Below are 17,069 nucleotides of genomic sequence, written 5' to 3' on the forward strand. Positions count from 1 at the left end.
TTCAGAGGAATAGATAGAAACAGTCTCGCTCCTGCAGACCATGCAGACGGTTTGAACTGTGGCAGTCAGGAAATAAGGGTGGTTCAAGGAGGGGCAGTGAAAGCGGGGTCACTCCTCCTGCCGTGCCTATGAGCTCCTTCAGCCCCAAGGCAGAGGGCTGTGGGTGCTGCGGAACGGCAGGCTGTGCTCACAGGGAGATGGAACCCAGGCCTGGGAGGAGCTCCTCTCTATCTCTCTTCCTTCAGATGAGGGAGTTAATTAATAACAGTTAATTAATGACCTGTCAATCACCGTGGAATGCTTGCCTGCGTGAGGGCAGTAAGCATTAAGGCCTTCCCTGGAGTTACACTCTAAAGAAAGCCCTCTTAAGCATTCCTTGTGCCCCACGGGGGACGTGGCAATCCTGTGACCTGATGGATCGCTGGTGGTGGGAGGCAGCCCTCAGCAGCAGCCGCCTCACAGAGCGGGCCCAGCACCTGCAGCACTGCGGCCTACCAGGCGCTCAGGAGCACACAGCAGCGCCATGTCAGCCAATGGCCGGGAACAGCCCTGTGCTGCAGGGAGTGCGAGCTGCAGGATGGCTGCTCCACTGCCACCTCCTGCCCAGGAAGGGCTCTGGGCTCCCACCTGCCCCGTCAGAGCATGGGCAGCACCTCGGTGTGCAGGGGCAGCTCTCTCTCTCTCTTTCTGCCTCAGAAAATTAACCGGAATTAAGTGGATCTGGAGACACTTTACAGCCGTGAATAATAACAGTATTCCCCGCAGAAAGACTTGCTGAACTGAGAACAACACCGCAGCCTCTCTTCGCTTCAGCATCCTTGAATCAAGACTGCTCGAACCCACCACATCAGCAGCCCCGTGTTACTGGTGCTGGATGGAGCTGTGGGGGCATCACCCTGCTGCAAAACACCCCACACCCCAACCAGAGCCCCACCATCACGACAGCTTTTCCCTCGGTGACTTCACAGGACTGGCATTTGGCCGAGGAGCTCTGCCCTGCCTCCCCTCTGCCAGATGAACATCCTGGGCTCTTGGCTGCCAGGCTGTCCATGCCCATCTGCTCGCGTGGCACAGCGCCCGCCTGCAAGTTGTCAGACAATTTCACGGGTGCCAAAAGAGCCTGGGTTTGAATAGGTGGCCTGGATATGCTGCAAAACCCTGCTTTTCCACGTGGCCTCGCTGAGTGCCAACAGACCGGGAGCCCCAGCGGCCTCACACCTCCTGGAGACACACACTGCGGGTTGATGCTGCCCTGCACGGCTGTAGCAAAACAACGGAGGCTTTACTAGTGCTTTGGGCAGTGTTGGTACCTCGAGTGCTACAGAAGCATATAAAATGCAACTTCTGTCCTAAAACACCCAAGGCACAGTGGAACGACTTCAAGGCGCCGTGATGCAGTAGGCAGTCTGAATGGCTGACTGTGAAGCAAAGAAGAGAGAGGAGCAGAACTCTGCGGCTGCTGCGGGCAGTGACAAGTAGGTCAGGCAGAGCAAAAAGGGCTCGATTTGGGCTAAACTCCCAGTCACCCAGCTCCTGTATCTGAGGCCAGGAGGCTGCAAAAATAGATGGCTTTAACTTGGAGCTGGCTCGGAGAACAGGGTAATTAGGCAGACAATGAGGAAGGGAAGCTCTCCTCTCTTTTGGCAGTCTCTTTTGCTGGTGTTGGAGACCTGAAATGTTAGGTTGGCTGCTGGTGTGGATGCAGGGAGATGTCGGGACCATGTGGTAAAGGACAACCACCTTGCCCTGGGCTGGCACGAGCCCTCCTGGATGTGCCATATCCTTATGTCAGCATCAATCTGGGGTCCCAGCCAGGACCCACATCTCAATCTTATGCAGAGAAAACAGAATTTTGCTTTAAGCTGCATCTGCCATCAGCAGCCCCAGGAGGCAGAGCCGGCAGCACCGTGTTCCCCTCCTCCCTGCACAAAACCTGGGCTTGCAACATGAAAGGCTGAAAAACCTCTGGGTTTTAGGCCCCGGGAATCAGATTTTCTGCTTCATAAATCCCTGAAGAATTGGATGCAAAAGAGTCTTGTTTGAAAATTTTGCACAGATTGTCATATTGCGGCGATTCAGGCAGACACAAAATACAGAGAAATACAAACAGGCCAGGTAGGAAAGTAGGAAAGCTCTTCTTGTGCATCACAAGATAGAACCAAACAAAATACAAATAGGTTACCCCAAAAACTAAAAACAATAAGAATCAAAATAGCTGTATCTTCCCTAAACCTACAAATTAATTCAACAACATCTCCTTTACTGCCTTCATGCCAACACATTACAGCAGCTCAAAATCCATAGACTGACTGCAGTCTGTGGCGTTGCTGCCCTGAGCAATCCCCACGCACAGCCATGGCACTGCTCGTTCTTTGGCCTGGTGAGCAGCCCTGCATGCAGGACTCAGACCTCCCATGAGCAAGGTTTACAGAAGGGGCTTGAAATGCTAACAGGATCAGCTGGACTCTGCTGCTGAGAAGGATCTGGTTTAAGTGCCGGGTGGGGTGTTTTGTTATCCGCAGCGCATAATGCAGCTCTTTAAATTGCTTCTATTTACAACAGTTTTGCTGTCCTCCCTGCTCCCCTGCTCCCACACGTTTGCAGATGCTATTTACTCTGGGTTTCTGCTATTTCTTCACATGTAAATTAATCTTTCGGGCTTTCTCACTTTCATTTGCCCACATGCAGAACATTACAGCAGGGTAGAAAATGTTAAGTTAGAAAGAATAAGTACTAAGACTATTGAACCAGACACTGAAAATGAAAATAAAATAAAAAAACAACCAACAACTGGAAGTGCCCAGCATGTCCTAAAGCTGTGTTATTAGCAGCTATTAGGGCTATTTTAAACATACATTGTTTGTTTACAGCAGTGAGTCACCAACAGCACCATGCCAGTGGCATAATCTGGATGTACTCAGTGCTCTTTCTCTTCAGCATCTCAGTTCACCAAAGCTTCCCTGTCTCACTTTGCTAGACAGGTCACTTCAGCTGCAGGTCTCTCCCAGGATCACCACACTGTCACCTTGTCACTGACCATGGGACCTGAACTGCTGCCCTGTGGCAAAGCTCAGTGCAGAGCCTCAGGTACTAAAGCTGGTTCATCAAACTCAATTCACTGCTGCTTATTTCCTGCCCCTTCCCACAGATGTTTGCAGGGAGCCGGCCCCAACACGAGGTATGTGCAGAAATGCTGAGGGCTGCAACAAGGTGACTGTTAGAAGAGCAAATGAATTTCCAGTCTCAGCAGCAGTGGCTAAATCCCCACCTGTGTCCTCCAAGTGGTTGGGATGCCTGGACCACAGGGAGCAACGATGCTGCTCCATAAATACCTCCCAGATCTACTCCTCCCAAGGGAGGAGATGAGCACAACACTACTCGTTGCCAGGACAAACCTGTGCGTGCAGCTCTGGAGATAAAACACTGCATATCCCAATGACTTCAGCCTCTGGTTTATGCCACAACTCCTGCACAAATCATTTTCCCTTCCTGAATTTTGGTCTCTTGAGCCTAGTTTAAGGACTATAAATTGCAGAGCAATGGAGAAAAATTCCCATGAAATATTTCAGGGTAGCATTATCTGCATATCCCACTGAAAACATTCTCAATACATCCTTTTTGCTTAGATTTACTAAGGGCATATTACCTCACTGTGGCACCGAGTCCCCCATGTGCCAAGCCCTGTTACTTTGCAGTAAATCACAGGTTATACATTTCATGCCAGCTCTTCCCTCAGTAACATTTGCTGCTTTTCTGTACTGCCAGCACAGGGCAAGATGTGTTAGACAGGAAAGCGAGAAACTAAAAATGAGTCTCTGATTAAAAGACAAATCTGCAGGACTGCACTTCTTGGTACGAGGAAAATTAAAATGGAGAAATAGCTTGATTAAAATCAGACACTGAAAATGCCTCTTTCCTAATACACTGCATAAAAAAATAGCTGCAGCAATATCTGATTGTTAAAGAAGAAAAAATACAGCAGCATGTCTCTGTTCCTAAAGACTAATTAGCGACATTCTCTAAGCACTGAGATAGAAAGCTAATCAATGGCTTCATACATGCAGACACTTTACCATGAAATACGACTGCCCACCCAGCTCTCTCTTAAAAAGGTGATGAGGGACAGGTACAGCCTGTGACTGTGGCCATTTGTGTACAAGACAAAAGCCCAAAATGGACATTGAGCATCGTATTGTCACATGCAGAATAAATCCTAACAAACAAGGTGAAGAAAAATGCAAGCCTTGGATTATTCATGCAAAAATCTCCAGTCACAGAGACCTCCAGGGGCTGCAGAACTAAGCCTTCTCCTGCCAGGAGTTGAAGATGCCAAGAGGACGTAAGGGGTGGGAGAATTTTGGAGAATGCACCATCAGTGGCAGGAGGTGGCTGCTCAGCACTCTGCCCCTGTTACGTGATGGGGCAGAACCCCATGGGTTGTGGTATCCTGCACAACAGTTCTGGTTTGCAGGAGGAAGCTCTGCTCCCAGAAGAACCAGGTCACACCATTCAGCACAGGGCAGCTCGGCATGGGACAGTACAACAGAGCTGCTGCCAAAAAGAGGAAAAGAGGTTTGTTTTCCTCTTTCTGGCTGGTGAAATGCCTCTGGCATTGGTCCCTACAGACCCTAATCCAAGCAGACAACCTTTGAGCTACCTGGACTTTGCAGACTTTGACTCTGGGGCCATTTCATAAACACACTTGCAGAACTGGAGAAGAGATTGCTCTTGGGCTGAATGGGATTGATCAGTATTTCAGGCAGCGGTTGCTGAACTGTGGCAAGGGGGAATGCGGTGCACATTGGCAGACAGAAGACTGAGTTTCATTACTGTCCAGTGCTATCAGTCAGCATCAATCCCCATCCAACTCTCCTTGAAGTCATTGCAAATTTTCCTATTTGCATAAATGAGATTTGGACCACCGGCACTGCTGAGTGCTAACGTACAATTTGCACTGAGATATTGCAGGATGGTTTGGTGAACAGGATTAGCTAGAAAAGAGAAAAACAATTCATGCATAATACACAACACGTTGAAGAATCGAAATACTACATGGCAACCTCTACTGTCTTCATTAAGTCCCACATTCAGATCTCACACAACTCAAATATCAAGCGATACAATTCATCTAGCTTACTCCAGGCTCATTCCTGAGGTAAATGGAAGCAGAATCTGCCTGTCAATCTGAGTGAGGTAAATATTTCATCAGGGAATTGGTAGGTAAGGATTTGAATATATCTTTATAAAGACAAATGTCTCATGAATGAGGTCCACAGAATATCTGATGATGGTTTGGCACTTCCAGCAGCAAAAAAAAAAAAAAGCATTTCTTCTCCACGATGTTACAAAACAGCACTTCTCTTGGTTTTAAAATGCACTTACACAAGCTGAATACTGGGATTACTAACCCCAGCCTTCCCAACCAGCTCATTCATCCTTGGGTCTCCAGCAACCCACCTTGTGCCTAAAGAGAGTCCTTAGGGGAGCAGCACAGTAACACAGCTCAGCAACAAAACGGAGCAGCAAAACCCAATGGCTGGGTTTGCACTTTGACCAGCGACTGCTCTGCTGGATTTCACACAGCACATTCCAGCCTGTCCAAGTGTTAATCCTGGAAAGCTTCTAGAGTAGCAGCTACTGTATGCATATCTCACTTCTGTAGCAGCTCAGAGAAAACATTGCAATTTGATTTAATTGCCACGTTGACTTATAACAGCATGTTTATACTGGATGCCTGCCAGCTGAAATGCAACAGGTTTGTGAAATGTATTTCCTCAAAACAGCATGATATGCAATGTAATAAGGAAAGCAATCTTCCAGCCACCCCGATGCTAAGTTCATTTCGACTCCTCTGACTTGAACTGTGTCTTGACTTATGACTTGACTAAGTTGTAAGAATTACGCTGAGCTAATTGGTATGATGATCAGGCCTAGAGGCTGCTTTTCACAGGTACAGCAGTTACACTGCAGCTTCGAGAAGGGGATATAACTGTAGGAAATGAAGACAATTAACAGTTGTTTGTATCACGGGGGTTGTTTGCCCTATTTAATAACCCTATCAAAAGATGCATTATTTGTTGAGTACTCCTAAAAGAAAATCAAAGAGAAACTTCAAGAAGGCTGTTAATCCTTTGTCTTTATAAGTATGACATTTAAAAGTCAATAAAAAGTGGTGCTTTGCCAATCGAAGCACATATATTATCTTTCCCATGACCTTGGCTGATAGATTTCAACCCAGCTAACAGTGCCTATGTCTTTGAGCTATAGGAACATTACAGAAGCTAGAAGGCGAGCATGCTGGGTTTGTTTCTATAAAGCAGCACCTTTGTACATGCTGACTACTTATCTTGCAGCTGGCACTAAGAAGGGTGCTGCCTCTGGGGACTGGGGATTTGTCCATGCTGAAAGTTGCACCCTGCCAGCTGACACTCCAGCAAAAAAAGTGTCAGCGTGAAGCATTTCTTCTACAAAGTCACAAAAACAAACTTATGTGATTAAACTGTTAAATTGCAATTAATGCAAAACACAAAAGACACCACAGCAGTGGGTTTCAGGAGGAGCGGAAGGGACAAAGGGTACAAACACAGGGTCAGCAGGGTTGGATCTGTTTATGAATGAGATTTCATGAGATGATTGCCTGCGATTCAAGGAACTTGGACTTCATGACCCTAAAAGTCTCTTCTGGCCTGATATCACCCTGATGCTAATTAGTTCTGCTTTATTAAAGATTGTAACTGCGAGCAGCAGTTACTGGGAGAAGCAGCCACGTGGCTCTCACCAATCCTACATTAGGACTTGTGAAAACAGGAGGAGAAAAGGAAAAAGATGTTAAAAATATCAGGCAACTTCTGAACTTGGAACAGAATTGATTTTAACCTCTTATAGTCAAAAGTGGATTCACAAGATACAGTAGTATTTCTTCAACAGAACAAATGAACCTCAAGGATTTCCTAATGAATACCATTCCTACATGTTCGTACAAAGCAGCCTATAAAACTGGCAATGAGAAATGCCATTGTTAAACACAGACTGTCTGACACTTTGCTCACAATTCCTATCACAAGATACCATTTTTTTTTAAATTCTATTTGGCTTCTCCATAAGGAACTGTAAAAGCCTCTCTCAAAATCCTGGCACCGAGAGGAGTCTGACACTGACCGCTGGCGCAGGATCTCCCTCCTCAAGAATAAAGCATTGGGAAGAAAAAAAAAAAAGTGTGTTGGCTTTGTTGCTGAGCCAGATATTTAACTTCACCAGCTCACAGGAACAAAAGGAAACCAAATAAAAATATAAAGCACGTGTTCTTTTTGGACAAATAAGCCAAAACCCTTTGGAATTTATGGCTCTACACCATCCTTACCTGCTAAGTCATGCAGAAAGCTGTGACTGCAGTTATCAGCGATCACATACATAATTTTTTTTATGCTCTACAATACTAATGAAGTTAGACACGCTAATCATGGGAGAAGAGGAGGCTGCTATTTTTTTCCTGTCCCATATGGTAATAATTTTGTATGATTGAAGTATTACGAGCTAAATAAAACTACACATTAGCTGATACATTGCAAATACATTAACTCTTCCCTGGAGTTTTAGCAAATATTCACTTTTTCTATGATGTATTTGGAACTAGCAAAGGGATCTACAGTGGGCCATAGGTTTTATAAATAGATTTGGCTTCCTCTGCAATCCTTTATGAGCAATTATTTCAGCAGTGAAGATGCAGAGCCACAGATAAATAAAATAATTGCAGCTGATGGGGCTTTATTTGCCACTATCACATTTCCCTGACTGCTAAGCTCCCCGCCTCTCATCTGCTCCACTACCCTGAATCAATGACCAGATGAAGAGCTGTCAGTTAACACCAAGTACTGAGCACAGAAGTGCCAAAGGCAGATTCTGCTTCCCCCATTTCCAAAGCCCTCCTGGCTGTTTCCAGAGCTGGCTTGCTCTCTGGATGAATGCAATGTGGAATTAGGAGGTTGGGACAGGGCAGAACAAGTCCTACGAGTTCTGCACGTTCCAAGAGGCTTCCCAGGGAGGACATTTTGCTGTGACTCTCCTACAGAAAGCATTGCTGAAGGATGGAGACTTCTCCTTTCACGAGCAGATACCTGGCTGTGATAGGGAAGGGTTCCCATGTCTCCTTGCTGTGCAGGTATCCTCATCAAAAAGGCATTAGCTCAGTTCAGGGGATGCCAAGTGCAGCTATATGTAGCAAAACCAGCTTTTCAGGTAGTTCAAACAAATCAAAACCAAGCAAACCGGCCCCCCCTGCATATTACCCTCTGTGGACCTCACACCAATCCAGCTATCAGAACTTCAGATTCCAGACAGGATAAGAAATGCAGGATTATCAGTTTTCCTTGTGATCAAGCTTGAAATACCGATGCCAGTTCTGTTCTCTGAAAATCAGTAACGCAGTTCAGTTCAGTACTGAGATGTATCCCATTGCCTCCTCTACAGCACTGAGGTGATGAACTCAAGCTCCAATTTTTCATTTGCAGCTGGGCACTTCATGCTATTTAACAAGTGTATTACCTGGGATTTGTGAAGATTGCTTGTATGAAGGGCCTTATCAGCTCCAGAGAGAGAAAAACAAAATTTCTGCTACTATGAAAAGCCACGGAGCTGACTGCACAGTGACAACTGAAACATATAGGATGTACTACATGGGTACCTCCTGACTCTAAAGTCCATCCATCGACCAGCTGATCTCAGAAATAATCACCAAGATAAGGTTTCATGCTTCCCTAATTAAATTGTTTTTTTAAATGCCCTTTACACCATCAGTGCTGTGACAAGAGTATATTTAGGAGATGTTTGGCCCTGATTTATGAGTTTCCTCTGGTGTGCTGCCCTGGGAAGGCACAGTCAGCTGTGTGAAGCCTGGATCAGGGGGGTGCCCTGCAGAAAAGAAGAAGCACCAGAAACAGTCTGTGTGCTCAGTAAGGTCCTACAGGAAGTCTCATTGCTTTAAAAACCTGACTTTTTTGTTTGCTTGCTTGTTTTCAGTTCTAGGCTGCTTATTTCCATATCAAGAAATGATGCTACAAACATTTCTGTAAGTTGGTGAAAGAGGCCAATGGGACCAGATGCCAAAGGAGCTCAGAAGATTTACACTAGGCGAGCATCTGGCTCCCTGCACACTGTTACCAGAATGAAGACAAATGCTTGCAAACATTCTTATTCAAAATCACTAATGTGCTTGGCAATGATCAACATAAAGCAGCATTACTGCTGTAAGGTGTGGAGCCTGGGAACACAGATGTTGAATGTTCTAAAGCTGCTTTTTCCAGATGTGTATTTAATGCAAAGATCAGGGAGAAAATAAGATGTTGCTGCCCTTCACATTAAGCAAAGGGAATGATTAAGACATCATCATCTTTTGTTGTTGTACCGGTGGATGGTAGTAATTGCTTCTGTACAGGAAAGTGGCTATACATCTATTGTCATCCATCATCTTGCCAAGGCAGGGTAGAAGCAGTAAACTTTTGATTTAACCTCATTAGCATTCCCAAAATTACAATGTCATACCAGAGATAGAGATTGAAATTATCTGCATCTCAGCAAATGGAGAAGAAACAAATCACACCCTGTGTAAAAAACCAACTGCACAACCATGATTCTTCCTTGTTCTTAAAGGCTCCCTACATGTGCCCAGTTCTTGGCTTGCCATGGAGGATGAGAAACAAATAGGAATTGTGCTTAAAGGCACCAAACTTGCAGATGTAGGGGTTGGACCCATGGACTGATGATCTGATGACCTAAGGATTCAGAGCAGAGGCAGGGAAAGGGAAGATTTTGGAGTAGATACTCTCTGATAGCACTTTCCCTCTGATCTGATATCTCTGATTCCTCTGAACTCTTCCCATGAATTAGGGACCTACAGAAACATGGAGAAATTTGTGTGTAATGTAGGAAATAACATGGAGGCATCTTGCTTTTGCACAACATCCTTGTGCCTGGAAACTCAAAGGATTTCCATGTAAACCCCAGGATAAATGCACACAAGGTGAGCTCCTGCTCAGGCTTGAGTTGAAGGAAGCAGGAACCAGTTATTCGTCCCTTCTGGCAGTCAAATAAGATCAAGTAAAGTCTGTACTTGTCTGAGGTCAGTCTACAGCAAAATCTGTAGTAAAACTGGGAATTTATCTCAGGCCCCAGCCAGCAGCTTACCCCATGAGCTGTGTTCCCCACTAGAGCCATAATACAATGCCAGTATGTATTCCAAACCACTCATTCTGAGTTACTTTACTCCTTTATGGGCCATCCTAGAGATAATTAATGTATCTTCTCCTCAGTGGGAACAAAAGAAGGAAATGAATTTATTACTCCAGTGGTACCCTTGACACAGATATTGAGTAGCTTCATTAAACATTTTGCAACACCGAGAGTCTTTGCTAAGCCATCTACAACAAGCACAGAGTCAGTTTCCTTATTACAACACAAACACAGAGGTCAGGGTTTGGAACTCTTTTACATCTCCTTTATGTCTGAATAACCTCTGTGATCTCAGTGGGATCTGGCCAGCCTGATGCAGGTGCAAATCATCGATGCCTCATCCCAGCCCTTCCCCTTCTCTCCAGATCTATTACCTTGCAGCACCACTCTCAAATGAGCACATTTCACAGTCAGCACTGCCACAGCCAAATGACTAACTCAGCTCTTCAATACAAACAGCCAGTGGATTAAATTATAATTTATCAGACAAATACTATTCAGGTCTTCCCAAAACTGTTTTGAGCCGTCTCCCGCACGTGGTCATATTCCAGAGGAGAACTGACATTAGATAAAGCTCAGACCTGGAGAATACATTTACATAAAAAAGAAATGCTGAAAACACCCTATATTTATGATGCGAGATTCCACAGAGATCAGAATGAGTAACACTCCTGAGAAGACTAAAATGCATCTGAAATGTAACCTCCAAAGCCCAGCCCGGCAGGGCAAGGTTACCATACACCTTACAGCCCTGAACTGAGCAGCCAGCCTAGCCAATCAGCCACACCAACCTCCAGCAATACTGGAGCAAACTTTTAATGGCTTTGAAATAGGCAACAGGCTACACAACACAGCCAGACAGTATTTCACTTACTTCATTGGTTTGAACAATGCTTGTCCATAATTCTGGAACGTCATGATCAGCTTCAGTTGGGTGCCTCCTGACTTCATTGCTGTGGGAAAAAGCAAAAGCCCTTTAAAATGCTACATATGGATCTACTTACATTCAGCTTCCTTGAAATGAAAGCACACGTTTGCTCTGTACCAAATGCAGCGCTGTGGCATCTGAGCACTAAGCAGGGCAATCCTAACTGGATAACAGATTATTCAGTGGTTGCAGTGAACAGGGGAGAGCTTTGTGCTGCTGGCCAGGACTAAAAATGGATCATACTGTCAGACATGTCTTTGTGTTCTTCAGCTGGTCATGGGTAGAACCATGGTGGGCTCTACAAGCATTCTGACTGAGGAGCTGAGGAGTGGGTATAGGAACAGCTTCACTGGAGTCCTGTTTTCTCCACCTTCAACTACTTTGGGACTTCTTGCTAACAAGAGATACACACTGGGAAGGCAGATAGGATGGTTTCAAAGCCAGCTGTAGCTGGGATTACGGTCCGATGCGCAGCAGACATCTCCTTAATTAAAAGTATGAGCAGATACTAGAGCAGCCTCTGATCTCTGCTGCAATTTTAATCAGTGCTGCTGAGCAGTATGTAAATCCATCTCCTCTCCACACAATGGAGATTTATCCAGAATTATCCACTAACTTTCAGGAGACCCCACGGTTGTTGCAGAGGACAGGAGAGGTGTGCAGAGGGTCACTGGCTGTGTGGGGAGGGCAGGGGCTGCAGTCCACTCCATGAACATGGAGCCAACAGCTCAGACACTGAATTCACATCCAGCTGGGAGCTAATGGGAATTTAAGACTGACATTCATTCATACCAATCTGTACAATTTGAACAATATCATGTTAACAGCCAGATTACAGTGTTTTCAAAGTCAGAGCTTTTTTTATTTTAATGTAAGAGTTCCTAAAATGCATTTTACTTGATGAAAAGGTTACTGAAAAAGATAAATATATACTTTGGCAAACCAGCTGCTTTTTCACCATCTCAATCAAAACTGCTCAGAATAAACGAAATGACCCACACCTAACTCTTTAACTCACTTCTGTGCTGGGAGAGCCATGACAGCCCTATCTGTGGGGATGAGTCAGTCCTTTCAAAACGCTTCCCACAAGTGATCACATCATCAATCCCTTTCTTTGCAGTTCTGAAAAAAACCTGTGTCGACTGGAAAACGATATGAATGTCAGGTTACCTCGCTCTGTCAATTTTGGCTTTGAGCTTCCCTTGTTCAACCTACATAACCTGTACATCCTCTTTCTCTAAGCAATGCCACTAGCTGTACAACCTTTTTAATTGCTCCTCTCCATGCCATATTACTGGTAGGTCAACAGCTCTCTTTCAGCCCTTGTAATCCATGTTTTTGCAACAAAATGCTATGTAAATCTGGTCAGTGTGATTACACTTCCCTTAGAACAAAATCCCTCCTGCCTTGCTGTTTTGCTGACCCCTGCCTTCTCTTGCATTACCAGACAATCCCAAAGGAACAAATAAATAATTAGTAATTAAAGGGCATTAAATAACTTGCACTGAACAGGTAAAGCAGAAGCATGTGGTTTTCATGTACCAAACTCTCTCTCTTGTGCATGATCACATGTCAGTTGATCTGCACCTGAGGGAAGGATATAGGCACTTTTTTCTACCATGCCCAGAGCCTGAAGGCAATGAAGAACAGCAAACATCCATCCCAAACCATACACATGCTGCCCCAGCAACATCACAGCCCAGCCATGCACTCTGGAAATGTTTCTTCTTGCTTTGGATAGCAGACAGGCAGCTGGAGCTGCCCTTGCCTCATGTCTACAAAGACCCACACAGACCCCCCACCGTTCCATGAACATCCCAGCCCAGCTGCTGCCGAAGGAGCAGAGTTTGCCTGCCTTTTTAAGGCAACCCCATTCATGTGGGATGCCGTCAGTTATGTCAGTAATGTATCTTGGAATCAAAGGGCAGAACTTTGTCCTTTCTGCCAGGTATAACCCTCCCTAGCTCACCAGTCTCAGTACAGCTGCTTGCAAACTGATCGCAACAAATGAAGAGTGCATGTTTTTTTTCTTTAAAATTTACATAATGTATGCTTTTTGGTTGAATTACGAATAGCTTAGGGCTTAGACTCTGGCTCCCTCTCCTCCCTGAGCCATATAAGTCCAAAATACAGCAAATATCCTGTAAGCCCATCACAGAAGTGGGAAGGACAGAGCCTATTTTGAGGTACAGCTGGGAAGCCAAGGCTTTGGGAAACCACAGAAATGCAAAGAAGAAAAAAGGATGTTCCAGCATGCCTATTTCTAAGCACAAAGCATCAGATGCATTAAGCTGACTGGTTTCTCAGCAAATTGAAGCCACTCGACAGATAATGATTTTGTTAGCAGCTGAACTCAACAGAGAGCGTGTCATTACCGAAAAGGGGAATGTATGAAGAAGATTAACAATTCAGCATAATTCTTCCATGAGACACAGAGGCCTGGTTTCCTGTCAGAAAGAACTGAGCTGAAGTAAAACAAAAGCATCTCTTGGTCTTTTTAGATCCATCTTATTGTATTGTTTTAATCGGTGGCAATAGTAGCCTCAACCCAACTGAAGTTTGGCTGGGATGCTCTCCTGCTGCTGCTGCCAGGAGAAAACTTTGAGCCCTTCCAAAACAGAGGGTGACGTCAATGAGAACAGCATTGCATGGGGCCTTGTGACAAAGTAAGCTGGCAGCCATAGGCACTGTGGCCAATGCCACGAGTTCCATGTTTCTTCCCTCCATGTTCTCTAGGCTCCCAGACATTCCCACTTCAGTTAGTCACTGGACCAGCCAGAGGAGATTCAATGATATGCAGCAAGTCCAACACCTAATGTTCCCTCCCTAAAGAGAGGGAAACACATGGTGCTGAGTCCAGACTCACTTGAACTCCATAAGATCCTTTATGCATCTCTAAATGAAGTAGAATGGGGAGCAGAGCCTGAGGGGTGGCAATTGGAGAAGAGCAGGTCTCACTGGAGTTGACTCATCAGGACTTCCAGGCCTGATTACATTCCTTGACTCTTACTGTTATAGTAGAGTGCTGGCTTCCCTCTCCTTTTCTAAGCTGTATTTCTTTCCTGCTCAAACCTCAGTTAAATACATCCCTTTGATCATCCCAGGCAAACAGCAGTAGCCACGTCATCTTCCAGGAACTTATCCTGGACAAACAGTGTTTGCTTATCTGTAGATGTCCTTGTGCTGTCACCTACTGCCCATTAAGAACGTTTCTGAAGAATTTATAATTCCCTGGAGCAGAATACACAATTTTTTAAGAAACTGGAAGATGCTACGCCATTGCAATCTGTCTTGTCTGTGATCAGCAAGCTTATATAATTTTTAAAAGGTCTCACAATGTCATGCTGTTCTGATTCCAAAGGGAGCCTCTAGTCAAACTCTGATTTCATGTTTGTTTTCTTTAAGGTTTCTGAAGATACTGTAACAACAAGAGCAGCTCTGGAAAAGGAATATCTCAAATTCCCTCTTCTGCAGCATCTGAACATACTGGCACAGTGTTCAAACCAAATCCCAATAGAACCGTTGCTATTTTACCTCCAGGCAATTAAAAATCTTTCTTTTCCCCCAAAGTAGAAAGAAAGGGAATGCAGCATTAAACTTTCCTCTTAACCCAGGGCAAGATCTTTTGGTTCTGATTAGAAATCTTCCTAAGTTTAGGAGGCTTTGCAAAAAATCCCCTGAGATATCCTTCTCCTGGAGAGTCCGACCAAAGACCAGTGAAATCAGAGAGATTCTTTCTGTTTTCTCTGATGGACTTTGAATCATGCCTCTAAAAATGCCTTCAGTATTTGCACCTAATGAATTTTTTGACGTAGCTACACACCATGTCTGCTACTTCTTCCATCCTATCCTTTCCTACTCCTTCTGAAAACTCACCAATAGAAGACTTCCCAATGAATTCCCCTCCCGATCCACAGATACCACCAGTGTAAAAGATGCACTACCCATCATCTTTCAAGCCTGTTTTTATACCTGTATGCTACGTGGTTTCTATCTCCCTCTTCTGAATCATCTAGTACAGACTCAGTAGAGATCTAATGATGCCCAGTGTGATTTGACTCAAGAGGAATTGATCTGGATTTCCAGTTCAGTTTTGCTGCATGATAACTCTTGTCTATATGGTTTTCTGATGGAAAGTGAGAGCTCCAACAGGACCTCTGAACACTTTGTTTTGGTTATTTATGCAATGCTAATGCCTGAGCAACACGATTCAATCAAAGCCTGGGATGTGCAAATGTCTGAAATAGATGTTCAGATCCATTCAGATCCTATTTTATAGATCAAGCTTAAATCTAGCATGAACACGTTGACTGATCTAGTGGGAGATGTCCCTGCCTATAGCAGGGGGTTGGAACTAGATGATCTTAAAGGTCCCTTCCAACCCAAACCATTCTGTGATTCTATGACTCTATGACTGGCTTTAACAAGCAATACTCTGCCCCAGGCTAAAGACATGGCCCTATACAAGCTGTAAAGAATAGATTTCAAATTGAGTTCAAACCATCATGATCTCTTGATTTGTTCTTGATCAGCCAGTCCTGCTAACTTGTTTTTAAAGACCTTTCTTGCTTTAGTCAAGATAGTAAAGACTTCTGATAGGGAAGAGATCTGTGAGACCGTTCAGCGGCTTTGTTGTACACTTTAAGTCCTCTCTTTTCATCTGGAATTGTACATTTAATCAATCTGTTGACTCTTGGCTGATTCACTGTTTCCTTATACAGTAAATCAATGGTGCTACATTGCATTACGTTTTCAGGCAGCACTTTTCCCTTTCCTTTGATGAGATTTTTATAATTTCCTTCAGTGCCAGAATTTAGGTTTAGTATTTATTGTCTACCTCTCTGTCTTTTTTCTCTTCTTTTTCCTAAGTTGAAACTAAGTCCACCTTGCTTAATTGCAGCACTCCTTCACTGCATGAGTAATCTCATGTGCTTACTTCCTAATCACTGCCTGCACAAACCGAAGGCACTGCAGGTTCAGAAATGAACTCAGTCAGCTATGTTTCCAAATCTTTCCAACCAGAGAATGTAAAGAATCAAAAACTCAAACCCAACTCACTCAACCCACGATCACCAAAGCCTGCTCTGCTCAACCACAGTCCCTCAGCACAGCTCTCCAGGACAGGAACACGTGAGAGATGAAGATCTACAATGCACCATGCCATGTTTGTTGTTCAGCTGCTGACAGCACCGCGCAATTATGCACAGACGTTTTGTAAATATGCAAGAAAATAGCTAACCATGGTTATTATTGATGCGTGCAATAAACAGCTATGAAAGGCAAAGGAAGCATGCAGTTGCCTGTGCTTCCTCTGCAAACTGGGATTCGGTGCTCAATGGAAAACAATTTATGGCAGGGGGAAATTTTCACTGAATTAAATCAAATTAAGAGCTATCCCTTTATGCTGCTCAGAATGAATAGGAGCTCTATCTATTGATGCAGGGCGCAGAACACATCCTCAGCTTCAAAGCTCTGGGTAACCTTGTCCTTTTCAAGGCCAGCTCTAGGTGTCACTGTGGGAGCTGAATGCGACGCTCCTTCCCATCCATGCTTTTGTTCCATTTAAACTTTAACATCAAGAAAATGTCACCTTGGTGCTCCCTGCTCTTGGGAATTGCTACTGTCACCGTTTTCATTTTAAAACAACGCTGCACATTACAGAGCTGTGTGAGCAGTGCTGATAGATGGGGCAGGATCAATCTGGTCACCACTCTCCTCCATAAATAATGCAAAGGGAGCAGGGAAAGTGCGACATGGTGAAGCAAGCTGTTCAGCTGCAGTTTGGATCTAATTACTGGAGGTATCAAAAACCCACACGGCAAATCACCTAATTCTATTAGAGCCACAATCTGAACGCAGGGAAAAGACTGGATAGAGCAATATCCCATTTCATCTAATGCATGTAAGCCTGAGTATT

General features: G+C 44.5%; 1 protein-coding gene across 2 annotated transcripts in view; it reads right to left on the reverse strand.

Annotated features, from left to right (window-relative positions):
- Positions 1-17,069, reverse strand: part of FAM20C (FAM20C golgi associated secretory pathway kinase) — a 55,552-nt gene that overhangs the window by 32,339 nt on the left and 6,144 nt on the right. For both annotated transcript variants that reach the window (XM_090151190.1, XM_090151191.1), the window contains one exon: positions 11,099-11,177. In XM_090151190.1, coding sequence (XP_090007316.1) covers positions 11,099-11,177 — 79 coding nt within the window. The remainder of the gene's footprint in view (positions 1-11,098; positions 11,178-17,069) is intronic.

This window comes from Phasianus colchicus, chromosome 16 (assembly GCF_987193195.1).
Source record: "Phasianus colchicus chromosome 16, bPhaCol1.hap1.1, whole genome shotgun sequence".
NCBI classification, from domain to species: domain Eukaryota; kingdom Metazoa; phylum Chordata; class Aves; order Galliformes; family Phasianidae; genus Phasianus; species Phasianus colchicus.